Below are 26,984 nucleotides of genomic sequence, written 5' to 3'. Positions count from 1 at the left end.
AAAAAAATTAACAAAAACCACAATGACATTCAATTCTGCACACAAGTTAAGATTTATGCAAGTTTATAACAATACAAAAACACAAATATTGAAAGGATAATCTACAGTGCATGCATTCATAATAGCCTCTATAATAACAGTAACACACTTCATTCTGCTGCATATGTAGCTAAGTAGCCTACTTTTGATACTTTAAGTAGATTTAGCTGGTAACACTGTACTTATTCTTAGGGTTTGAATGCAGGACTTTTATTTCTAGCTGCGTATTTTTTGTATCTCTGCTTTTATTTAGGTATGGGATCTGAATACTTCCTCCCATGGCTGGCAGGCTTGGTGTGTGTCTAAAGGGAAAGCCTCTCATTGGCTCCTTAGGAGGATGGGCCTCTATCGGGCACATCCCACTAAACATTGCGTCAGCTATAATATATGAAGCGTAACTGGCCTCTGGCTCCAGAGATCTGTTGCCGGACAAGGCGGTATTTCTTCGGCTGCCCTAACACCAACATCCTGGAAGACTTTACTCATGTGAAATGGTGAGATAGAGCTGAAGGACCCGCGACACAAACTGCACTACGCGGGAGAAACTCAAGCTGGTGCCCGGCTTTTTACAGAGAATCCCCCACACAAAAGACTTGACCCATTTCTCTTTAAAGAACACTCAACCGAACTTTGTGATTTCAACTGAGCAAAATAGCCTTCAACATTACAAACTTCTGAGCAAAACCCACCGGGAGACCCCGAGGACTTCCCTCCATCGCCTTCAACTTTAACAAAAGACAAAGAATACGAAGAATATCTCCCACTCATCGCAGCCATGGACTCAGGAAAGGTAATAACACACTGTGACTCAGTTCACTTCATGAAGCTTTAACATTGAAATCCAGTCAAACCGGTTCCATGTGTGTTTTTTGTCTTAGCTCTGTGCTGTCAATGTTACCAAAGGGACCCATGAGTTCAGTGAGTTGTTCACTATATTTTAACCCATTGAGGCACTTCCACGTGTGCCACCACCGAGAGACACAATGCAGCTAATGTTTATGTCATGTATTACGTCGACGTCGACGTTTTATTTTGGGCACTTTTATGTTCATTACTATACACTAAAGTAGACCAGTTCGTCTCTGCACCCAAAATCAACCTTAAGTCGCTTTATATTTAATGTTCCCTTTATTTTTGCATCAAAAAATCAACAGTTTGTGAGCTTTGTTATATTTTCTAAGGATGATTTCTTGTCTCGCGTGTTTCCTGCGTAGTGTTGGTGTGATGAAGTATTATGTCACTTAGGGAAAAAAGGTTACAAGTTTATAAGCGCTATTTATACCCACGAGTAGGGATGGGTATCGTTAGGATTTTATCGATACCAATACCGATAGGCTACTGCTTATCGATACCGGTATTTTTCGATACTTTTCAATAATTTGGTGCTCAAAATTATAGACATGATCACAGGATGTGAAGATTAAACAACAGTCATTTTATTGTAATTAATTTGTATTTAATGCAACTTTTTCAATGTCATACCAAGCAGGTATGAGTGTGTTTGACAGTGCGTCTCTGGAAGGGGGGCGGTAATTAGGCAATAGTATGTCCATGTAAACATGACAATTATTCAGTTAAAACCATAGGTTAAAAACCATAGGTTAAAACGAGACGCTGCGTGCGCACCTCCTAAACCGGAAGCTCCGGTGTTCGAGTTTAACTGTTTTTTTTTATTAACTGTTTAATATTAAAGACTACACACACATGTATCCCTCTTTATAAAAATGGTATACTGCAGAACTTATCCGGATAAGATGTGACTAGAATACATATAAATGTATTCTAGTGCACACATAAAGTTCCAATATGCAAATCAGGCCATGTGTTTCGTTATGTAATACTAGGTATAATCATCACCGACAGGTGGAAAGACAACAATAACAAGGAATTCATATTAATATTACCAAGTTACACAGGAATAGATACAAAAAATATAAGAACAAAGATAAAAGCATACACGTTAAGATAGAAACGATGCTCACATGCAGTGTAACAATTATGAATATATGTGTTTGTAGTTCTCAACGTATGTGAGTATCCTCGTCATTGGGTATGTGTCGATGCATAACGAAAGTTAACCAAGTAAACAGTCACATCTTATCTGGATAAGTGCTGCAAAGTTATAAGGGATAAACGTGTGTGTAGTCTTTTATATTAAACATGATCGCTGGTAGATAGCCACAGAAGTCGGATCACAGTTTCACCTGAGCGGATCACAGCTTACCACAGCTGAAGACTTCACGCTGCTTTCAAATTGTGAGTAAACAACGTACGCTTCACTTGGAGGCTGTATGAAGGTGTACACAGGTCTCAGATGGACTTGGTATCACATTACGAACAATATTCAGTAATAAGTCTGGCAACAATAGCTGGTTTAAATGATTTATTCAAGCTCACAATGTTTTAAATAGACATCCCCAGTCACCTCGTTTGTCTTTTTGTAGTCCTCGCTGTACGCGTCTAGATATCGCCATCGTAACCACAACCTTACACACTGGTACTGAATGTGCATCAAAGTGTTCCTATGAAGCCAAATATACCAACAGATGTATGTCAACGACAGAAGAAGTGATCGAAATTAAAAACACACAAACATAATATGTAGTTCTTAAGTAATACATCCAGCATCCTTTTATTACTTGATCAATCAATCAATCACTAACTTAATCCAAACCTAGTATCAGTTGTACACTGTGATGCAGTTATTCAGAAAGTAGATTTATCTAGTGTTTGTTAACACTGTCTTCGTTCTTGTAGTGCCAGTTACACACACACACAGACGCTCTGCACAGTGAAATCTACTAAAAACGTCCCCCTTCTTTGATGTAAGACAAGTTTAATGCAGTGGGGCAGCCCAGACTGACATTGTGGTCAGAACATGTTTCTGTAGCTGTCGCCAAAGAGCAAACTTTGCCTGTTCAGACCTTTCAGCTGGTCGGGGTCTGTTGAGGACGTGATGGGAACGGTTCTCCGTTCCCAGTTTCCACTGTGACACCGACACAGCAGATTTCCACAGAGAGTGAGACTTGGCCGAGGGAATAAGCGGTTGCCAACCCTGGGGTGTTGCTAAGTTGTCCCTCTCGTTCCCAGGCTCGTTGCTTCACTCCCTCTGTTGAAGCTTCCAGAATGGTTGAGCTGTTCTTTTGCAAGGCTGTAGTGAAAAAGCAGTTTAGCACAGGCTAATTAACATCTTGTGCACAGGATTTTCATACCTGGCTGGTACTTAGTGTTGTGCCTTGTTATGTGTGGCATACCCTCAAGTACATGGAAACTTTGACTCAAGTTGGTAAAAAAGCATTGTGTAGGAAGTGTCGGTTTCATTTCCGTGAAAGTGGCCCAGGTGCAGTGTAAATGCTGTGTCTGTCACCGGTGGTTTCAGTAAGATGTCATGCCATTGATGTCACGTAGGCCATGTTATGAACTGTACATTTGAACACTGTAGATGTTTAAATTATCACAACTTAATATGTATATGTTATCTTAATTACCACCACCTGTTTGGTTTGTTTGTTGTCGCTGGGATTACAGATAATCTACTGCCTACATTTTTTTAAAACTTGGTGAAAATGATGTAAAATGTGCAAGAATAAACCCATCTTATTTAGTAGTGGATACACATTGTGGAGCGGATACCGAATTTAATTTAGTTACTTTAGTTAAAGTTGCGAGATAGGCCGTTTGGTATTAGCAGAGATTGGCGCCCCCCGTGCCCTTTTTAGTTTTAAGTATATTTTTTGGCTTGCTTTTCAATCTAATTCATTGAGTGCAGCTTTGTTCCAATTCTCACGCAATTGCCTGCTTCGCCATGTAGTCACGCAATGCTAATGACCTCACATTGTTGGCCAAATAAGAGCTTTATTTTCAACAACAGTAAGCTCACGTCAGTCTTCTTGTTTTCTTCGACAAAGAATGGATATTCTAATTGGGGACAAGCATACAGTTGACCTGCTGTGTTTGAAGGAAACAGCCACTAAACATTGTTTTCTCAGACAGACTTGACCGTGCAGGTATTTTGATTGGGAGTCAAGCCTCACATTGTACAGACCTAATTGCACAAGCTTAATTCCTCTCCATCTTGCGCCTTTTAGCCGTGTGCCAACTCTTGCCTTCTTAAGACAGTCCAGTAGATTTACTTTTGTCTGCATGACTTGCTCCCTTCAGTACGTTTTATAGTGTAACTGTCAGCCATGTTCTAATAAGGCTTAATGAGGCTCTGCTGCAAAGTTTTGATTAAGAGTTCTAGGAAGGTTTTAATTGAGATGAAAGACCGATTACATTTGATTCACTTTGCTGAGAAACTGGATAATTTTCTGCACACTGTACTGATCACTGTTCACAGAGAGAAAATGGTTGTATACAATAGTTAATTCAGCGCCTATCTGTGTCTCACTGGAATATTGACTTCTTCTTATTAATGTGCTACAGAATAAACCAACTTGTATTGATACAACAAACCATCAAAAATCCATATAAGCCGTCTCTTGTCTCTATGACATAAATCTAATATACAATAGTACATTTGTTTATATGAGCCAAACTAGCATTTGTGAAAACATTCTTATCGGGTCTCACTGTGACGGGCTGGAGCTTCACTGGCCCTGACGGATAAGGCTTTAAAACAGTATGTGCAGCTCATACAGATAAATAAGCACCATTCCAAAAAAAAAAAAAAAAAATTCTGCAGGTCAAGCATGCAGATGATACTGTCTCATTGTTTTACACGGTTTAAATAAAGGTTAATAATAAATAGGAATTCCAGGATACTAAGACAATCACATGGCACATATTCAAGTCTGTGTCATTTTGCATATTTGTTTGATATGCTAGGCGATTTTCATAGGCAAATGTGCCCATCCCTTTTACATTACATTACATTACATGTCACTTGTTAGACGCTTTTATCCAAAGCGACTCACATACTCAACACTGTGGATAATCCCCACAGGAGCAATCTGGGGTGAAGTGTCTCAGGGACACAACGACATGCTGACTGCAGTGGGGTTTGAACCTGTGACCCCCTGATCCGAACACCAATGCACAACCCACTGCGCCACACGCCTCCCTTTTAAATTATTTAATGATACATCATGTTTTCTGCCCATTTATTTAGTGACTTCAACATCACACAAGGAGTCTGTGTACACACATTATACACACACAAGAGCAATGACAATAATAGGACGGAGTAAACTGGTTTCATAAATCACATAGCAACCACAGCAAAACACCTAGTAAAGTAACTTGTTCAATATAAAGTGTTTCAAAGTACACTAAGATTTGCCTGAAAAATAGCATTTTAGGCCTAGAAAAACGTAAACTAAATGACTCATTGTATCACAGCTTTAAATGCATCGACAGCAGTGTCAACCAGTTTATGCCTATTCGGTTTAAAGATACATCCATCTACATTAAAGTACTGCTAATAGATGTTTGGAAACGAACCCCACTGCCCAAGCATGAGGAGGCTTTAGTGCTGAGCTGAGGAGTGGAGGCGAGGACAGCGCTCCTTAGGTTTCCCACAGCTGTGTAACCTGAGACTGTGGAGGTGACACACACAGGGGGACGTGACAGCATCAGCGTAGGCCATCACAAAGAATCCAGTTCACTCTGGCATGGAGGAAGTGAGCTGAGCCAAATGACTGCTTCTGCTTTAAAACACCGCTCAAATCTAAGTAAAACCTTTGTTAAAGATAGGTGTGATGACTAACTTACAACAAGGTAAAAGGAAATCCGGAGGAACAAGTTTGACTATTTGTTTCCGGTTGGCTTCAAAAGAAGAAGCAAAGAAAAGTCAAAAAGTTTTTTATTTGACTTTACGTTGGTTGTTTTCAACTTGTATACTGTAACTCAAATACAAAAATAATAATTCATATTATTTAGTCATTGTTTTTGTAATAGTAACAAACCAAAGCAAGCCCTTTTAACAATCAGTATTTCAAGATGTATTTATCTTTTGCCACTGTATCACCACCGTAGCTAAAATAGAGAAAACTAGCTCTCCCTCAACCAAGGCTGGACAAGGACCAAAGATTGCTTTTGTAAAGTAGCATATTTAATGCAGCACTTTGTTATAATGTAATATGTTAACATTGATGTACTGGTACATTTACTCAAATTAAAGTTATATGTAAGTTGCCTACTTCAGTTTTGATTGTTGTTTGCAGCGCGCTTAATTTGTTGTTGTGGTAAAACCTCTAATTTCCTTGAAAGAAGTGTTTAACCACAATATCGTTTTGTTTTTGAAGAATGTATCACACCTCTCTGTCAGAGCTTATTATCTCATTGGTGGTAAAAGGCTTGGTTTAAGCATAATCAGTTAAACAATGGTTTATATTAGCTGTCATAGTTGCACATATCCTTATCTAGATGAATCTTCTACTTAATGTCCTCATCATATTTTACTGTCATTAATCCAATATAATAATGTGTATGAGTTATTTAGAAAGGCATGGCCTGGTTGATTGTGAGCTGGTGTGTGTATACAGTAAATGTTTGCACAGATCTTACATTTCCAACCTGCTGATTTCCAGGTGATAGAGTGCTTTATTATTTGTGCTCTCTTTCACTCCTGTTTACTGCAGGCAGTGTTTACCCAATAAGAGCAGATAGAGGCAGCGGTGCCTAGCAACCAGAGCTGCTATCAACAGTGTTAATGACTAGACAGAAAGGTTCCTCGCTGCAGGCCAACACCACTTTTTACTTGTCACATGTAAATAGTGCATGGATGTTGTTCAGCTCTATGCATTTAGATACAGCTTAGGCATGGAAGAAGAAAAGCATTATTACATTCATAAGTCTCATGAACTCAACGTATCAGATGTTTAAGTCTGACAAAGGAACCCCCACAGGACACATTCCCAATGCGATTATGGACTTTCCCTTGTTATAGTCACTATTATATAAACCCCAAATCTTCAGAATCAAGACTGAAAATATCCGCAAATCTCTGTAAACCCCGTTAATTACAAGGCATTAATCACCCCTTTTTATACTTCAATATGGCTTGTACTGATATTAAAAGTGATACTGACATGCTTTGTTTATATTGTATTTGAATAAAACAGGCTTTTTATAAATAATCCTCCTGTTGGGAAATATTTTTGAGAAATTAGCAATCCTTATTTTGCCTTTTTGATATCAAAATACCATCCTTCTAAGAAAGTGAAATCCTATTCCTGTAATCAGCTTTAAGTATGCATGTGGATTAGTGTGATATGCAATGTAATGCCAGGCTTTTGAGACTAATGATCCATCATGTGCAAGTAAACCAATGCAGGAACTTCATTTCAAACATGTAAACAACACTGAGAGCTGCAGCTGAGTCAAACATGAGAAAAAGGTAGCGAGCTGAAGAACAATCACTGGCGTTAGATCAAGGCTATTATCATGAAATAGTTGTTTTGGGTGTGACTTCATTGTTCCACTGGTGAGGAAGTCATGTTTTATGCTTCAGTTTCTGTACACAATGATATCCAACTCACCTACTTTCCTTTAAGATGGCAGCAGGGAATGTTTGCCTGAAGAAAGTCTCAAAACATTGGGATTTGTGTATTTTGAGTGAACCCATTGGCCTATACAAACAGTATGTATTGACTGAGGCCAGGCAGAGGGACGTCTCTAAGAAATATGGGTTAAAGGTAAAGATGTCACAGAGGGGTGGGATTAAACAAGCCTTCAGTGGTCGTTTTCTTCCAAATGGACGGACAGAATGTCTCTTGTATTTATGTAGCGAAAACTTGTTTCTGTTTCTCGTTCGATCTCTGATCAGCAGTGGCTTTACAGAATGTCATCAGATCGGGTTGGTTTCCTCGTTGGCAACAAGACTCTTTGAATAGCCCGGCCCACAAGGCTGAAAAAGGGTGTGTTCATATACAGCTCCTGTCATAGCCTTGTTAACAAGGGTTCTTATTGGTTCTGCAGTGAAGGCGAGTCTTTATTGAAGTCACGGTTCACTTTTTTTCTTTTTTTCATAGCTCTCGATCCTCTTCATCATGCAGGAAATAAATACTTGTCCCCACAGAAAATGTGTTGACTCTTTGCCCCCATGCTGCCTCTGTCACCAGGCTTACTGCTGCCCTGTGTTCTATTACAGAGGAGAATGCACAATAGCTTCAAATAGTTTCTGGGGATTGTCCTTTTAAACCTGGTGGGGTCGGTTCTTCTGGTTTGAGAGCTTACAGTTAATGAAAATGTAACCAGAGAATTAGCCTTAAGGTTAGAGACCGAGTCTTAAGGAAGGAATCCACTGTACATGACCTGCCCCCAGCCCCAAAGAGGAAACAAATGAAGTTAGATGCTAGTTGGTATACACAGTGGAGCATTTAGCAGCTTAAGAGTATCCCTCAGGAGTCGTTGCACCAAAACCGAGTTAACATTGGACTCACATTAAGGTGGGCAGAAAACACAAGTACAAGTTCATTCTAATGTTGTTTTTAAAAAGCTGGATGTTAAAATGAGTGTGGCAACTCAAGTCTTTCCATATCAATTGTGAAGGTGATAATGCCAGTGATATGGTCCACGCTTGTTTCTGCTGTTATCCAGTGGGTAAATATTAAATGTACATTTTTAGTATTTAAAAATGATTATAAAGTATTGTGCTATAGATCTACATCCGACAAGAAGATTATGCTTATTTGGGTTTGTTGGTTTTTTGTTTGCTGGATTTGTTTTTTGAGAAAAAACACTGGCCCATTTTCATGAAACTTATGGCGCATTTCCACTACAGCGCGTAGCATGGTTTAAGCATGCCGTGCCAAACCCGGCGTTTCCACTAGGGGTATTACCGGCTAACGGGGACTGTCTCACAGTTTTTCTGGCTCTCCAAAATCCAGGTTCTTTCCGGGCTGAGTATGCTAAACTAGAGAGAGAATCGCTGGCAAGGGGGCTACAACTACAACAAAATGAACATATTTGACCGTGATTGAATTGTAATACACGTTTCAAAATGATGCCGAAGTAACAACATACTGATACCGGTTAGTAAAAACCATGAATTAAGGCTTTGACAAGTCTGCGGACAGACGGCAGGGAAAAACCCTTTTAAAATGCGTGTTTTCTAAATGGAGCTTGGCTAAGCTAACGTTATATATGCTCCGACCGTCCACACTCACAACAACGGCCTATACAGACATAAATAAACCAGCGACTGTATTCGCCATGACACAGGTAGTCTGTGGTTTGTACTTGTTTCACTTTTGTCCAGTAACAGATATGAGGAGCTGTGAGCTCTGAGTGCTAACAGCTAACGGCTGATGTTGGTTTTCTGTGGTTTTCATTGAAGATGACGTCACTGCTCCGCCTACACCACGTTACTATAGTAACTACCCCAGTTCCTAAACTGTAATGGAAACGCAGCATTAAAGTGAGCCTGGCCTACCAAGGCCTAACTATACCGTACTAAGCCGTGCGAGGCCCCGCAGTGGAAATGTGCCATTAGTGTAAGGTGTAGCATTTTTCAAGGAAAAAACAGTTATATTTTAGATTTGTTTATATGTGGAAATGGACTTTGCATAGGTTTTTCTCATTTTGTGCTGTGATCTAACGTCTTTGTGGGTCAGAGGATTTGAGGTACTCGTGGTGTCATTGGGCTGTGTCCATTTTCTTTCTGGTCTATAACCCACAACAGGTTTGACCCTTTGCAACAGCATGATTCGTGTCCTGACATTGTTTTATATGAAGATGTTTTATTTCTTCTTGTTTTGTCTGCACATGATAAAGCGAGATTATGTCTACTCTTGTGAAGGTCGGCTCTTCTGTTGGCGAAACATAAGGAACCTATCTGGTGTGAATCATTGTGGAAAAGCATTTGGTGTGAATCACAAGTGTAAACTTTAATCATCATGATGACTGATGGTGTGGTGATAAAAGTTGGAAAACGTATTTATATTTATCTAGATTTTAATCTGATCTATGTGCGCTTTTCGAGAGATAATTACACATTTCTGACGTACGTGTGTAATCCTTGTTACTGTATTCATGACGTTTTCAAAAAGTTCTCCTTTTGAATAATTCAGTTATACAGTTAGGAGAAGGAGAAGTGATGGCAGGTCTGAGTAAACACCAACGAAGGTACATTGTTCCTGGAGGCTGTTTTGTCTTTGTCTGTCTGAGAGAAGGAACTAAGCGACATACTCTTGGTTTATTAACTTTTTGGTATGAGGAAAATCTCTTCTAATCTACCGGGCTCTACTGAGGTCAAGCAGCAAATTCATTCTGTAATAACAGGAACAGGATCACAGATGCATGCAGACCTTCCAATAAGCAGGTTTATATCTGGATAACTCTGCGGGACCCCACTCAGACCAGACTAGAGTTTTTCTCAGCCCAAGCTCGCCCACAACTCTGTAAACACGCCTCAGGGAACAGGTGCCTGTCTGACTGTTGGCTGAATACATTTCTTCATCTCTTTAGGTATCATAATACATCTTTTGTGGCCAGTCCAATTTGACCATGTTGTTTAAAACGGACAAACATCTTCAAGATATTTCAGGACTTTTTTTTATTTTGATTGTACTTGTTTGCTTGCTTAGCTGACCAAGATGAACAGTTTGTTAAGTCAGATATTTTCAGCCCACCTGAAGCCCAACCACACTTCAAAATAAGTGCAATACAGCAAGATAGTGAACACTTTGTTCCCAAAATAAATTGGCATTAACTTAATGTTTTCGACTGATGCAAGTTTCTAGATGCGTCCATCGTATTATAGGAAATATGAACCAACACTAAGTCATACTATTTGCACTCTTCCCATTCCTTGGACAAATAATTAATTGTCAGGAGACGTGTGGCGTTGTGTGTTGATGTTCGAATCAGGGGGTCACAGGTTCAAACCCCACTGCAGTCAGCATGTCGTTGTGTCCCTGGGACCCTTCCCCCCAAAGTGCTCCTGTGGGGATTTTCCACAGTACTGAGTATGTATGTCGCTTTGGATGAAAGCATCTAACAAGTAACATGTTGTGTAATTTGCTAACTGGGTAAAAAGTTGAATAACTGGTTACGCTGGTCTGTCCTCTAACAAGACTTTCTATTGTCTCTCAATCTTACAGCGAGTAACGTTCCCACTGCTGATGGCTGTTGGAACAGCTGTGCTGGGATCACTGCAATTTGGCTACAACACCGGTGTCATCAACGCCCCTCAGAAGGTGAGTTAAGTGTCTGCAAGCATGATGTTCAAATAGTGTCTCCAAGAAGGTTTTACAGTGTATTTCAGCGTACAAATGTTACTGAGTTTTTAGTTTATGTATTGAGGATGCACCACTCCCAACTTTTCAGTCACACTATTGACACATGGACTTTGGGCATTGGCTGATACCAAGTCAAGTTCTGATGCATCTCAAAGTGTTAAAGGGGCCCTATTATGCTGTTGTGGGTTTCCCTCTCCTGTAGTGTGTTATTTATTTATCTTTGGGCATGCAACGTGCCTGCAAAGGCTAAAATTCACCCCTGAGAGATTTTCTCCCCCACACTTCCCTGCCTGAAACGCCTCCATTGGACTCCATTGTTTACTTCCGTGACATAGTGACACACTCTATGGCTTCTATTGGCTAGCACCCCACACATTGTACGTGATAGGCCAATGGGCGGGACATCTATAAGTGGTTGACCAATCACAACAGAACCGGCCAGCTAACCAATCAGAGCAGACTGGGCTCTGGTTTCAGACAGAGGGTGAAAAGAGGTGATGACCTTTTTAAGCATTAAAGCATGTAAACATGTCACAGTGGAGACACAACATACATCAACCTGAAAATGAGCAGAACAGGGCCCCTTTAAATGCATAAGCTGTATGCCATCAAATGTTTATTATTATGTTTGATTTTCTAATCTTTTCATAACAACAAATAGACACAAAGATATACATTTATTGAATTGTTATCTATTAAAACAATTGTAATATGTGTGGCTGTCAAATACGCAGGCTATTTATCATTAGTACAGTAGATCTTTCTTCCTGATTTTCCAGCCCCAGTGCTAGTTGTTCACTCACTTGTTGAATTGAAACAGAAGGATTGAAAGTATAGGGGAGGGGTGGGTTAATGGGTGAGATAATAATAGCTTTATTCAGGCCTATCAGGGCCAAGGACAGTTATATTAACAGACCTTTGAGTGGTTCTCGCTAAAAGAGTGTGTCCATGCCCAAAATCAGACCTCTGCTGAACCGCAACAGTCTTGAAAAAAGCTAGACAAGGAAACTCAGAGGAAATTAAATGAAGAAGAGAAGACAGTCACACATAATCACTAAATCCATAGTAGGTTTTATTAGCACAGAGGTCCACCATAGACGCTCATTTCCTGGGGAATATCAGTACTACAATGAGTAAATACCTCCGTACCTCCGTTGGTTTGCGTTGGTCTGAACACGCCCCTCGGCTACACAGCTGTCTGTGCACAGTTCACAGGGGTCACCACACAGCCCAGAGCTCAGTCTGTACTTTTCACCTTTAACATTTCAGTCTTCAGTGTGCTGTCACATTGATCTAGAGATCTCACTGCGACGACAGCCTGACTCTCATCTGCTCGTCCACTGTCATTACACTGGAATGTGAAGGACGCTTTGTTAAGGAGGGCAGCTTTGATTAGTTGTCCCTAAAAAGTGGGGAAACATAGGGTAGTTCACTCACTGTTTTTCATTTCTCCCTGAGTCATATAGAGCACAAGAAGTGGGCAGCACATGGTTAAAAGGGGATTTAAGGCATTGAGACATCTGTGCAAAAAAAATGTGCAATCATTAAAATTGTGCAAACAATGAAACTCAATACCAGAAAGTCCTTTTGTAAACTGTGTGCATACAACAGTGCCCTTTGTGTTAGACTGCAACTAACAATCATAACATGTGGATACAATATGGATACATCTACTAATATGCTTTTAGACTAATCAATGCACTTGGGTTCTTCTGTCTCTTTTTGTCTGAGTCCTATCAGACCAAAACTCTGAGATATTTAGTTAAATAAAGCAGATGAAAGCTAAAAAACATTTCATGAACTTGGATCACGGATTGTTTGGTACTTTTGCACAAATAAAGTTTAAATTATGAATCGATTCTCAGAATAGAGGACCAATTCCTGCAGTGTCTTCATGCAGCTCAGCACAGGAGCCTTGTGAGTTGCAGGGTGAGGGGCTGCAGATTGAGAGGGAGGCGGTGAATATGTGGACTGTTAAACACTGGGCTAGTGTGAACATGCCCTCTTGGCTCTTCACCCCCTTTCCCAAACACTCAGCCTGGGTCTCTCTCACACACACACACACACACACACACACACACACACGCACACGCACGCACACACACACAGAGTTGGAGGTCTGAGCAAAATCACACGCAGGAAAATAGTTACCCAACACAGGCTCCTAATCCTTCATTAGTTAATGACCCCTTAATAAGATATAACTCCACGAATAGAAGTTGTATATAGCAACACCACTTGAGTAATCACCAGCACCTCTCCCCTGTGTGCTCCAGTGTTTGATAAAGGCTGCAGTGATGCTGCTGATGTGACGCAGTCGGGCTGTGTGATTAGATAGGCTAATCTGTGGCTCCCTCCTGCTGCATGCCGCAAAACTGATAATATCCTTGTTTGGGAATTTATAGATTTATTTTGTTAGCGCTTTTACAGGTGCTCAAAGTCACTTTACAAAGATAGTGAAAAGAAAAGAACAACAAATAAATATAGTTAAAGAATTAAAAAAAACAATCACACATTAAAAGCCAGATTGAAGAGGTGAGTTTTTGAAGGTGGTGAGGTCGGTGCCGTCTCTGATGGGTTGTGGGAGTGAGTTCCAGAGGGAGGGGGCAGCGACGGAGAAGGCTCTGTCCCCCCAGGTCCGGTGACTGATGCGGGGGGGGGATGGATAGGAGGTTGGCTTCTGATGATCGGAGGCAGCGGGAAGGGGTGTGGTGGTGCAGCAGGTCTGTGAGGTAGGGGGAGGGGGGCTGATTGTTGAGGGCTTTGTGAGTTATGAGCAGGACTTTGAAGTCGATTCTCTTATAGATATTCATGCCATACCTGGTTGCCCCCCTAAAGTCAAACATATCTAAAATACTGCTACTAAAATATTGCTTCCTGTTGGCTAGATCATTTTGAGGAGTTACTTCAAATTCAAACATTCCAAACTACCCAAGATACTAGGGAACCAAACTATTTTCATATCTTCCCCATTGACTTGTTTCTAAGTGTTCACAAAAGATGATTTACCTTGTTCAAAAGTCATTTTATTTTTCCCTGTGCATGATGGGAAACAGCTGACTGCTGGTAGCTGACTGTATGAATAGGCAGCTTGTTTCATTGTGTGCTGAGAGCCAGCTGGTTAGGGTTAGAGCGCACAGTCTATTAAGAGAAACTTGGGAACTGCACGCAAAATAATAATGTAACTTATCAATTGTTGCTGTTGAAGTTAGTGATAGTGGCATTGTAGTCTTGGCCTGTTGATAACACTGACAGTTTCACTTTACTTTCAATATATGTTGACTTCTAAAATCTAGCTTGCTATAAAAGTGATGGTCTAGGACTGCCCTGTTACTGTCAATAGAGGTTGTTTACCCTCAACAGAATTTGTTCCTTTTGTTTATTGTTGAAAAGCCAAACTAAACTGGAAACACATAAAACATCCAAGAGGGCTGAATACTTTTCCATAGGCGGTAAATTCATGATTTCAGATCGATTTACTTTCACTAGCCTGCCTTGCAAAAAGTGAAAGAAGAAGTACTAACCATCAGAAAATGAAAACACAAAATCAAATGCAAGAACTGTCAAATTCTACGTCTCTAAATCTAGTTGGCTATATTCCACCACTTCTTAAAGATGTCAAAACCAAGAGCTCTTCTAAATAAAGACACTTTTAAAGAGAACATGGGTACAGTACGTGATGAAATAGTTCTCGTATCAAGCAAGGTCTTGTGAGTGTAAGTTGATAGATACGACTTGAGGCTTGTGTCAAGATTGTGTCATCCCATATGTAAGCTTCCACCAGAGGAAAACCAATTACAAATGATAGCGTAACTATTCCTTTGGTAAGGACACTGCTGAGCTATCGTTTCCACCAGCCAACATAGCGCTCTAGTACATGAAGAGCTCTGGTATAGGGTTTCAAAATATACAAATATAAGTGTTCAACGATGTAAGAAGTTTTCAGATCCTACACTTACTCAAGTCAAAGTACTGATACCACACTGTCAAAAATAATCAACCACAAGTCAAAGTCCTGGATTCAAACCACTACTTAAGTAGGTTTGTTTTGCCATAGTATGAAAAGTATAGGTGCAAATGGGCAGTCTAATTCTCTTTGGTAATGTTTCACTGTTTAGATAGAGATTTTTGTACTTCTAAATTAAAGTTGGCATGTGTTGCATTTCACTTCTGCAACTTCTGTTTAAGGTCAGGCTCATTCTTTGTTATGTACTTTTGTTGATTTCATTACAGCCTTGCATCATATTCTATATCATCTTGTGTTTTTAGAGTTGCTGTCCTGTGAGAACCACAGTCAGCTCCTTTTTTTAGCTTTCTGTTTGTTATCCAAGAGGGTCTTTAAATAGTTTACTTGATCCTCAGAAGAATTAGATTTTTCTCAACCCATGAAGGAACACTATTTTCCTAATCCCCTTATTTTAGGGACTAAAGCTGTCCGATAAATGTGGTGGAGTGAAAACATAACAATGTTTGCCTCTGAGATTCAATGGAGTAGAAGAATAAAGTTAGTATTGCATGAAATGGAGACACTCTAGTTTGAACTGAAGTAAATGTACTCAGTTACAGATGTAACACGATCGCAGAGGCACATGACGGAGCTGGAGCTGACTCTGGTAACCAGAGTGCTGGTGATGGGGGATGTCAGCGGGACCCACACACAAAGACACAGAGGATCTTAATCCCCGTCACTGGCCGGCCTGGGCGTGTTTGTCAACATTGCCGTCTATGATGACGAAGATGGAGGAAGGAGGGGAGGGGAACTGAAATCTGACACTTAGAGGAGGCTGGTTAACTTCCTTGTTGCCAGGAAATGGTAATGACCATACAAGGCTGCCATCAGCTGGTCACACAGTAACTGCTCAACTGTCTCTCTATGTATTGGCCCAAACAAAAGGAAAACATAAGCAGCGTTCCTAAAAATAACTATTACTATTTTAAAAATGATTTAAAAAACAATCAGTTATGTAAACCAAAGACATATGTGCTTAATATCTGAAAGCACATGAGCTGGTTGTGGGAGAAAAACCGTTTGCAACGACAGCTTAATAATAATAATAATGTTTAACATTTATTGTATCCTTTTGCAGATCATTGAGAAGTTTATCAATGAGACGTGGTCTGAACGCTACCAGGAGCCCATCACCAAGGGCTCCCTCACGGCTATCTGGTCCATCTCCGTCGCCATCTTCTCTGTTGGTGGCATCGTTGGCTCATTCTCTGTCGGACTCTTTGTCAACCGATTTGGAAGGTAAAAAGAAAACATGTGTATTGCTTGTCTTTGTCTTTTCTAACAGACAGAGAGACTGTGCTGGCTTTATTTTCTCTGTAAAAGCAATAAGAAAATAAGTGAGACTGACTTAAATCACTTATCACTACAGGATCAATTCATATTAAAGTGTCTGCAGACACGATTGATCAACTCAAAAACACAAATCATAAGAAAAAAAGAATCACAAAAGACACATTACGGATACAGAAATGTCAGAACACTTTCTGAGCTTTACAAAAATATAATAAAAAAAGATAATTCCAAAATGTGTATTGTGCTGAAATGCATAAAATACAAAAATATAATTTTAGCATGCAACTCTGTTAATGTCAGTTTAATAGCATTAGGTATCTGAACCATAGACTTTTAGAATTTGACCTCTCAATCACAATGATGGTATTTTTATACCCTGACCCTAACATATGTTGCTTTATTGTCTACTTTTACCAAAACTGAAACATATGTTTTAAATGAACTCCATGCTGTATTGAAGTAGTGTTGGAAGTAGTGTTGGATACCATGGAATCATTAGGAAAAGAAGTAGGGTCATTTTCTCATAGACTTCTATGAAATCTGACTTTATTTGCTAAATATGGTCGCCCCCTGCTGGCTATAAGAGCAAATGCAGGTTCAGGCACTTAACCATCAGCTTCTCTTTCCAAGCACACATGTTGCTGCTTGCTCTGATTATAATTTGCTGTATGTATTTTGTTCTGCAGGAGGAACTCTATGCTCATGGCCAACAGTCTGGCCTTCATCTCGGCCATTCTGATGGGCTTTTCGAAGATGGCGAGCTCCTGGGAAATGCTGATCGCTGGTCGTTTTGTGGTGGGCCTGTACTCCGGCCTCACCACAGGCTTCGTGCCCATGTATGTGGGTGAGGTTTCCCCCACAGCGCTACGAGGAGCCATGGGCACCTTACACCAGCTGGGAATTGTCCTCGGCATCCTCATTGCACAGGTCAGTGGAAGTTAATTGTTGCAGTATTTTTATTTTAACACTGTAACATAGATGGAATCCAGTGCTGACCCCATAAGATAAAAATGCAATATTTGTGCATTCCACTGTGTATTTGTTATGCTTTTATATTAGGTTAATTGTCTTATGCGTGTCTGTGTTGAATTCAGGTGTTTGGACTGGAGTCCATATTGGGCAACGACGACCTGTGGCCCCTGCTCCTGGGCTTCATCGTCGTCCCCGCTGTGCTGCAGTGCATCCTGCTGCCTCTCTGCCCCAAGAGCCCCCGTTTCCTGCTCATCAACAACAACGAAGAGAACAAGGCCAAACATGGTGAGTTCACAAACAATCTACAAGTGCTGTGCTTTTAAAACATGGAAAAGCTATTAACACTGCAAATACTGCAAGTTAAAACATGGCAGACAATACAACCATAAATAAAATAAATGAGTTTAAATGAGACCGTATTTGCTAATTATTAACAGAATGTAAATAGGAATTTGCTAAATATGCATAATAAAAAGTACAAATATTTAAATAGGAAAGTAAAAAAAATGTTGTAGGATTCAAAAAGAAATGAGCTGAACTGGTGAATAGGGAAACATTGCAACTTGTGGAGATAACAGCCTGCGTTCTCTGTGCACATTTCAGTATTGAAGAAGCTCAGAGGCACCTCGGATGTGAGCTCTGACATGCAGGAGATGAAGGAGGAGAGCCGGCAGATGATGAGGGAGAAGAAGGTGACCATCCCGGAGCTTTTCCGCTCACACCTCTACCGCCAGCCCCTCCTGGTTGCTGTCATCCTGCAGCTGTCCCAGCAGCTGTCTGGCATCAACGCTGTAAGTGTGCACGCTTCGACATTATCCCACCGATCACTCTGATGACTGTCATTGAAATCTGATGGAGAGACGCAAAAGAAACTTCACTGACGTGCTTTTTCCAATGTACTCGGTTCACTTTCACATTAACGCTACATCAGAAACAGAAAAAAGATATCCTGAACATACCTAAGACGAGACTTTCATGTTGAAATGTTTTGGTTGCCTCATTTTCTAGATATTCTACTACTCCACTCGTATCTTTGAGAAAGCCGGAGTTGAGCAGCCTGTCTACGCCACGATTGGAGCCGGAGTCGTTAACACAGCTTTCACTGTAGTGTCGGTGAGTACAGAGTGAAGCCTTACAATTTGAAGTAAAACCCACATACATAATAGTTAAGATAATAACTTTCAAGATCGTTTATTGTTGTTTTCGGACATATTGGAGACGGAATTGGTCAATACCGTTATGTTTTGGCATTTCAAAAAATCTCTTTAATGCAAAGGTATATTTGAGCACCCCTGTTTTTTGTTTCTAGAGCAGCCTTGTTGAACTAATTATAGGTTGTAAATGTATCACTTTATAGCTCTGCAGTGAGAGATTCCTCATCTTATTTATTATCATCTTTTTTTCTGTGTAGCTGTTTGTTGTAGAGCGTGCAGGACGTCGCTCTCTGCACCTGCTGGGGCTGATTGGAATGGCCGGATCTGCCGTCTTAATGACCATTGCCTTGGCTCTGTTGGTACGTTTCTCTTAAATCCATAATAAAATGTATCTGTCATGACTCCTTTCGAGTAGCTACCAGCAACTAACCTCCCTCTTGTCCTCTGTTCTTTTAGGAGCAGCTCAAATGGATGTCATATCTGAGCATCGTGGCCATTTTCTCCTTTGTGGCATTCTTTGAGATCGGACCAGGCCCGATCCCTTGGTTCATCGTGGCAGAGTTGTTCTCGCAGGGCCCCCGGCCGGCAGCCATGGCTGTAGCTGGTTTCTCCAACTGGACTGCTAACTTCATAGTGGGAATGACCTTCCAGTATGTAGAGGTGAGAAACAAAAATTATAACTGGTATTTGTGTTTGTGAGGTTACAGTTACACCACAATTCCAGGAAGGTTGGTGCTAATTATAAAAGACACTAGATGCACAGCTAGCTCAAACCCTCCAACCGGGGTTTCACTTGCTCCCCTCTATTGGCTACAGAATACCAATGGCACAGAAAAATATAAAAGTATTGTTTTTTTCTTATTGCCATTAATTAGACAACAAACTCTAGCAATCTTAAAGGTAGGTAGGTAAGAATGGAGAAACCAGCTCGAGTGCGCTAGAATTTGAAAATACACAACCGGAAAAAATCTCCCCCTTCCTTCAGACTTCCTTACAGAGCCCCTCCTCCAACACACACGAATGCGCACATGACCAATGAGGGCAGAGATAAGTTTGTGCACAGATGGAAGGCTGACAGGCAGGTAGGCCATCCAGTTACTTAGCCGGGCCGGCTAAAATGATTGGTCGTGCTTTTTACAGCGCCACGGCTTCCACAGATGACATTTTATTATGGATTTTTTGTCAAAGCATTTCATATATTCATTGCTATCGGGATGTTAAGAACATTCCATGGAATATAACAAGTGTTTCTGAAGTGAATTACCTACCCCACCTTTAAGTATTACAGTATAGGTGTTACACCATAGTTATGAATGCATTGACTGTGCAACTGGGAGATCTTTGTTCCGTTAATGTGATGTTTTTATCTTTTGGACATGTGTTTACATTTTCCCTCCTCGACAAGGCAAACAACTTTATTATATTCAAGTTAAGTTGAATTACAAGAATACCCTAATTTACGAACAAATGTAGTACATTTGGCTTTGCTAACTATCTTTTAAAATCTTTATACATTCTTAATGTCAGATTTACTGAGCACTGACTCACTAAATAATTGCCTCCCCTCTCCTCTCATCTCTCTTCACAGGAACTGTGCGGCCCCTACGTGTTTGTCATCTTCACGGTGCTCCTTCTCTGCTTCTTCGTCTTCACCTACTTCAAAGTGCCGGAGACCAAGGGCCGGACATTTGACGAGATCTCAGCCGGCTTCCGTCAGACGTCCGCCTTGGGGGCAGAGAAGCACTCGCCGGAGGAGCTCAACAGCCTGGGAGCAGATTCTCAGCTCTGAGGGACTGCTTTTAACTTCTAAAAATAGAAAAACTCTTTCTCAGACCAAGGAGGGACGAGAAGGCTCCACTAACTAGAAGTAGACATATCCATTGGTAGAATAATTTTCACGCTGTCACCACATTTCGGGCGTCAAACACCACCTAGCACAGCACAGCCCTGTGAGATTCTAAAAAATGATGTCCTCCGCCGCCCCTCACACAAGAAGAAACAACAACTTGATGGGCACTGTGTCGCCTGATGCGGGGAGAGGAGTTGAGGATAGATTGGTTTTAATATTTTAAAAGAAGGAAAAGGAGTGTCTGCATCAATCAACCCTTTTTTAATCTTTTTTTTCACTGAATTTATACCTGATGTGTGCTTATGCTCTGTTCTTTGTAGCTTGTTACCATACAGTCAGTTTGTCTTTATGCGGTTTTAAAAATGCTGCGGCTGTAGAGACCAGTTCACTGTGCAAAATACTTGTTTCTATCAATCCTACTGTAATGCTTGATCACTGTAGACTCTAGCACTGTTGACGCTGCACTGCTCGACTTTGTCTCTCCCCACCAGAGGGGGCACTGTCTCAATGCTCCGCTGATGAGGAATAAGTTATTTGTACCTCTTTAAGTTACTGAGTGAGTACACAAACGTGTGAAAGACATGTGACATGTGATATGTCATTGTATTGCTGTGAGGAGTTAGTCTTCTGTATGAAATGTATTCGACTAATGGTAACACTCCACATATTTTACCTTTTTGTTACTTATGTAGACAACATTTTACTTTAAATAAGGTCATGAAGACATAACTAATATATATTAAAAAAAAAAATCTTGTACCATTCATGTATTTTTACACCATTCCTTTTAAAGAGAACATTTGTTTAAATTAATATTGACATACAAAAAAAGGAACATTATCAATATCTACACAGATCAGTACTGGAGTACTACACAATACATTTTCCATCCATCTTATCTTGAGATAGTTACACACTCACAATCAGCAGACACAAAGCCAAAAGTCAGTTGTAAAAATGCCGAACATGTGTGAGATAAAGTGCCCTTTTTGAATAATCGCGCCTCCTTTGCCTTCAACCTTTCAGCCTTATCACTTTGGAGCAGTGTCATGTCAGGTCGGCCCGATCCAGACTGAGAGCCCCTGTCATCGGACGATCATCACTTGATGTATTTTTGAGTTGAGATAACCTGGAGAGCTTCCGAAGTCTGGTGAATTGGCTTGAGAGCTGCCTTAATCTTTTCACGCAAACACAAATGGCGACCAAAAATAAATGTGGTCCATCTGTAAGGTTTTCCGTTATCCAGAGAGTGCTCGTCACCTTTTGGGTCAAACCCCCCGTGTGCTCCATAAAGCCCATTATGTGTCATAGGAGGCGGACACCTTGTTGTGTCGTTGCTAAGGCTTGTCACTGTTATTCTGCAGAGCTGTCAGCTCTTTCTCTCTTCGGGGTGTTTACTGCACTGTACAACAGTAGCTGATGGAAAATAAACTCTGTAGTTTGGCTCATTGTGCCGAGGTGTTCAAGTCACTGTCTACGACTGCTGTATCAATTGTTGAACCTCTTTTCTTTCCATGCCTTGTTTGAGGAAAGTCACCCTTTTAGCAGCACTTTATTATTCACAGTGATATTTCTTTGTTGAAGCAAACACTTTATAGTTATTTCAATTTTTTATTTTTAACTCACTGTGTGGGATCTTTGTTACTGAAGAGACTGAAGTACTGCTGATGTATTGCCTGTTGTTTTTGGAAATGTGTGAAAAAGTATCAAATTATTAACAATCTTGTATTAAGCACATCCAGGTGTGTAAACACTTTGATCCAAATCCAACCCAATAGTCCAACATATACATTTTAATCATTCCATTATTGGTTGTTAATTATTGTGTATATTATATCTTTATAGTATATATTTTGTCATTCGATGGGTCACCCCACACACCTTGGTAGAACACTAACATCCACTCTCTTTGCCTTTGTGTGGCTTTAACATATCATCACCAGCAAAAATCATGTACTGGCAGTACAGGATGAACCTCCCCACAGAATGTTCTGCTACAAATATTGAAACTGTATTTTATGTAAATAGATTCACAATTCTGCTGGGGCATTTGATTTTTGATTTAGCCTTTGAAATCTTCTGTTTGGTGGTCTAAGCACACAACTTGATGTGAATATGAAACACACTACAGCATCACCCACTCCAAATTCATACACATAACTTTTAGAACGTTTTTGATAGATTTATTAATTATTAGTATTATAGGTCTCTACAAGCAGTTAGCTTCCATACTTCTGTTTGATTTTACACCTAAAAACATGTTGTGGTCTAAAAATACCGTAATCATTTTAATTTAGATTTGAGATTAGTAAGGATTGTGTTAATGAGACACATTCAGTAGTGTTTTCAATTTAGCGCAGAGAGCATATTCTAATGTTTGTAATAATAAAAAAATAATCTGTGTCTATGGTTTTTAAGAACGTGAGCTTCTGTTGGAATAATGTATTGTGAAGGAAGATGTCCCGTATGGTTTTACAGTCATGTGAAAGTGGTGATGCTAAATAAAAGAAACCATGAATACAGTTTTTTGATTTCTTTTTTGTCGCTTTTGTTTAATTTGAACCTGCAGTAACAGTTCTTTCCACTTGGGGGCAGCAGAGGAAGCTGTTAGCACAATGCTGACATATTATCAACTAAGGATATTTATATGGTCAAAATGTTAGCAAATAGTTGCTTATTTAAACCTTTCTGATGGAAACACTTTGATATTTCACTGCTTAATGCTCCTCTTAACAGTCAGTCACCTTTTTGATCCTGAGCAGGTGAAAACAGTCACCTGCTACATACAGCCATGATGTGGTTAACAGTGGTGTGACTAGGCTAGTGCTTTATTCTTCTCATACTGCCTGTTTTGCAGCACCTCGTTTCACCCTCTGTCTAAAACCAGAGCCCAGTTTGCTCTGACGGTTAGGCCAGCTCTGTTATGATTGGTCGACCGCTTAGTGTTTCTCAAACTTTTTCATACCAAGGACCACTTAACCAATACAAAAACACTCGCGGACCACCTAACTCCACAAATATCAAAAAACACATCGTTTTTCTAGAACAGATTACAAATCACTTGAAAATGGTACAAACAAGTGGCAACATGTGTGATGAAGGTGTTGCGCTGGGCTATATCATGCAAAAAAAAAGAGTGAAACTTAACCTCGCTCCATTGTGGAGATATTCCCGCGAGAGTGCGGAAAACTGAAATGTATTTATTTATTTCAAATGTGAAATGTTACCAATATACTCACGGACCACTAGGGGGGCGCTCACGGACCACCAGTGGTCCGCGGACCACACTTTGAGAAGCACTGGGCCTTAGGGATATGTCGGAAATGTCCAGCCCTTTAGCCTATCACGTACAATGTGTTGGAGCGCTAGCCAATAGAAGTGCAAGTCTAACATAGTGAGGTCACTATGTTACAGAAGTGAACGAAGGAGTCCGATACAGGTGTCTCAGGCAGGGGGGGGAGTGTGTGGGAGAGAAACTCAGTCTTGAGGGAACATGGGATTTGGTCCTTTGAAGAACCTTTGCATGGACAAAAACCTATGGGAAAACCCTTTAAAATGTGTGGTGCACATCGCAAGGCCTACAATCAAATACATTGTAATTATTTGTTGACTATCTGAGTGACCAGATGTGATCCCCTGGCTTCAGAGATGGCTACTCTGAAAATATTACCTGATCCCAGAATGAGTAATATATAGAATCAATCCAATATATATATATATTCTAAACAGCATTTGCCAAAATCCCTGTCTGTAGCTACAAAATAAAAATAAATCACATTCCCTTTCATCTATTGCACAACAATTATGACACTGGAGGATGTGTTAAGGTTCATTCAAGCACATCTGTACAGAATACTGTAGAGCTGTCAGTGTCAAGAAAATGAGCTCATGTCAACCTGCATGGATGATCTTGAGGTGAACCAGATTGTAGGTCATCACAGACACATGCTTCACTTCACTCATGTCCTCCAGCTGTCTTTAAAGTGCAGGATCTCATCACCTCATCACGGACATCTGTTCAATCTCAGCACCAGCACCTCTTTACATTAATCTGATGCCCTCTGTCTCTCTCTTTGTAAGTAAGTTATATGTAAGCTTGTATATAATTCAAATTGCTTTTGAGCATATGACATACAGTACATTGCCAAAGCATTGTATTACATCAAACACCTATACATATACATTTGGAATATATTGTCTTCATTTATATTTTGAACATACAGAAGAGGATTAGGGCAACATGTGACATATTCTGACCAAAACTGAATTTATGAGTTCTGAGATAAAAGTAAGAATTCTGGCATGTGATCAAATTGTTAAAATAAACTATTATAACTTACATTTTAGGTTAATTTCCAGGGACAATGACAGTAGGCCAATGTTATAATCCAGCATCAACCAGCGTTATGGTCCCAGCTGTGCATCACTTTTTAGTGTTTCCGTTCCCGTTGGGTTTTGAGCTTCTTGCTGAATTTGGTCAATGCAGCACTTTTAATGAACACTGCACATGTTTCGTCAAGTTGCTGAAGATGTTTGCATGTGATTTGGCACATTTGTGCTTTTTTATTGCATTGTTTTTAAAACTGCTGTGCATTTCTCTTAATGGAAGCTCTCTGGGCTGCTGTAGCACATTTGCACATACCGGCCACCGTACACCCTCTTCCTTATGAACAAACGCAGAATAATGTGTTTTCTTTACAAGTAAAACAATGGTGTTTTTTTTTTTACATGAATGATTACATTCAGCTAAAACACACCACAGCCAACCCCCGTTTCCCTTTCTTGACCTGGTTGATCCATTTAAAAAAAGAAAGATGACAGCAGAAATTATAAAGGGGAATTATGGATTATTGTGCATGATGTTGCTGGTAATATTTGCATGCAAATCATAAAAAAATAAAATAAAATAAAAGATGTGCTTTCTCTCTCTCTTTATTCTTTCTTTCTTTCCTTTTTTTCTTTCTTCCTCTTTTCCTCTCTCTCCAGACCAGCAACTGAACACCTGCAAACATAAACTGGAACAAATATCCATCATCCGTGACCTTTGGCGTTTAAACTGTTGACAAAAAACATTTTATTAGCAGCAAGCGAACACACATAAAACATATTCTGCAGTCGGAATTATAAGCACTTCTCAAGGTCGCCGAGAAAAATAATAGTGACTAATGAGATACAGGAGAGGCCCAGGCAAGTGCAATCATTTGAATATGTTTGATCAGGCGCTGGCACATGCTTGTGTAGCCAGACATCCTGAAGCTCCAGGGTAGAACAAATCAGAGATGCCTTCAACAAGGTGTAGCTTTAACATATCTTTCCTCCTACATACTGTATGAATCCCTACGCCATGTTTGCTGTTAAATATGACTGTGACGATGCTTCATGTCCTGCCATTATTGATTTTAGCGAGTACACAAGGTCAGTCCACCCCTATTAAAAAAAAGCAAATTCTTGCATGTATTATTGTGGTTTGATTCTCTAATCCTATGCTTATATGTAATACAACATATTCTCCCTGTGAGTTTGCTGATAAGAACAGATGTCTTGGATTCTGTCCAGGCTTTTATCTCTGTTGTCATAAACACTGATGAGGTGAATTCAGGTAAAAACGATTAGAAAGTTTAAAAAAGAATCCTCAAGCTTTGGATCAAATGGGATGTGGATTACGTAAAGAGGCTGACAAATCGATGCCGAGCAGCTGCAGCTAATATTTTATACATTGAGCTTCTGTTCTGTGTACAGTTTAAACCCAACGCGCCCACAAGCAACAAACTGGCAGCTGTAGATGAGGAAGATTTAACTGATGAGGAAAACGAGAGACGGAGGAGAAATCGATACATGAATATTGATGAGGTGGGACACGTATGAGGGAGTATGGATGTTGACTGAAGTCAATCGAGTAAGGGTAGTCAGATATAAGACACAGCAATCGCTCTGGATGAGGGTCATGTCTCTATTGAGCAGCATCTCTAACCTCCCTGTGATCCCACTGCATGCGATAGGACATAAGAGCATTTATGGGTGGGTGTTGCTGTTTAAAATGGAACATAAACTCGGCTGTAACCAGAATGTGGTCATCTGAAAAACCTAAGAAGTGAACAAGAACCACTTTCTGTTGATTTTGCTTTGAGAAACATGATTGACCCCTGTTTTCTCTGGAGAAGCTGCTCAGCAGTCAATGCTAATAGACAGGTGGTTTCACTGGAGACTGAACATTAAACAATGTAAACCTTCCCTGGAGGAATACATATCGATAGAGATTTACAGCTCTACAAGTGTAATGTGATATTCATGCTTCAAACTTCAATTTCTTTTTATGATTTAAGGTTTTTGATTAGCTCCACAATACTCTGAAATATAATTTTCCCATTTCAAGGCAGACATCTTGCACCGATGACAGAAACAGGATAGTTCCTGATTTACATAGTTGCTTTACACAATGCTTTGTCATATCTCTTTCTTCCGGAGGCATTTATCTCAGAAAAAGA

The 26,984-nt window shown here is 40.1% G+C and overlaps 1 protein-coding gene across 1 annotated transcript; it reads left to right on the top strand.

Moving 5' to 3' along the window:
• Window positions 1-419: 419 nt before the first annotated feature.
• On the top strand, window positions 420-23,024 carry LOC117539522 (solute carrier family 2, facilitated glucose transporter member 1-like). Its single transcript, XM_034205716.1, has 10 exons — window positions 420-829; window positions 11,085-11,180; window positions 16,310-16,470; window positions 17,211-17,451; window positions 17,619-17,781; window positions 18,100-18,287; window positions 18,505-18,609; window positions 18,908-19,009; window positions 19,107-19,310; window positions 20,239-23,024. The coding sequence occupies exons 1-10, from the start codon at window positions 815-817 to the stop codon at window positions 20,437-20,439; spliced, it is 1,476 nt and encodes a 491-aa protein (XP_034061607.1). The 5' UTR covers window positions 420-814; the 3' UTR covers window positions 20,440-23,024.
• Window positions 23,025-26,984: the final 3,960 nt, after the last annotated feature.

Source organism: Gymnodraco acuticeps, unplaced genomic scaffold, assembly GCF_902827175.1.
Source record: "Gymnodraco acuticeps unplaced genomic scaffold, fGymAcu1.1, whole genome shotgun sequence".
In the NCBI taxonomy this organism is placed as follows: Eukaryota; Metazoa; Chordata; class Actinopteri; order Perciformes; family Bathydraconidae; genus Gymnodraco; species Gymnodraco acuticeps.
This window is presented reverse-complemented; position numbering and strand designations above follow the sequence as displayed.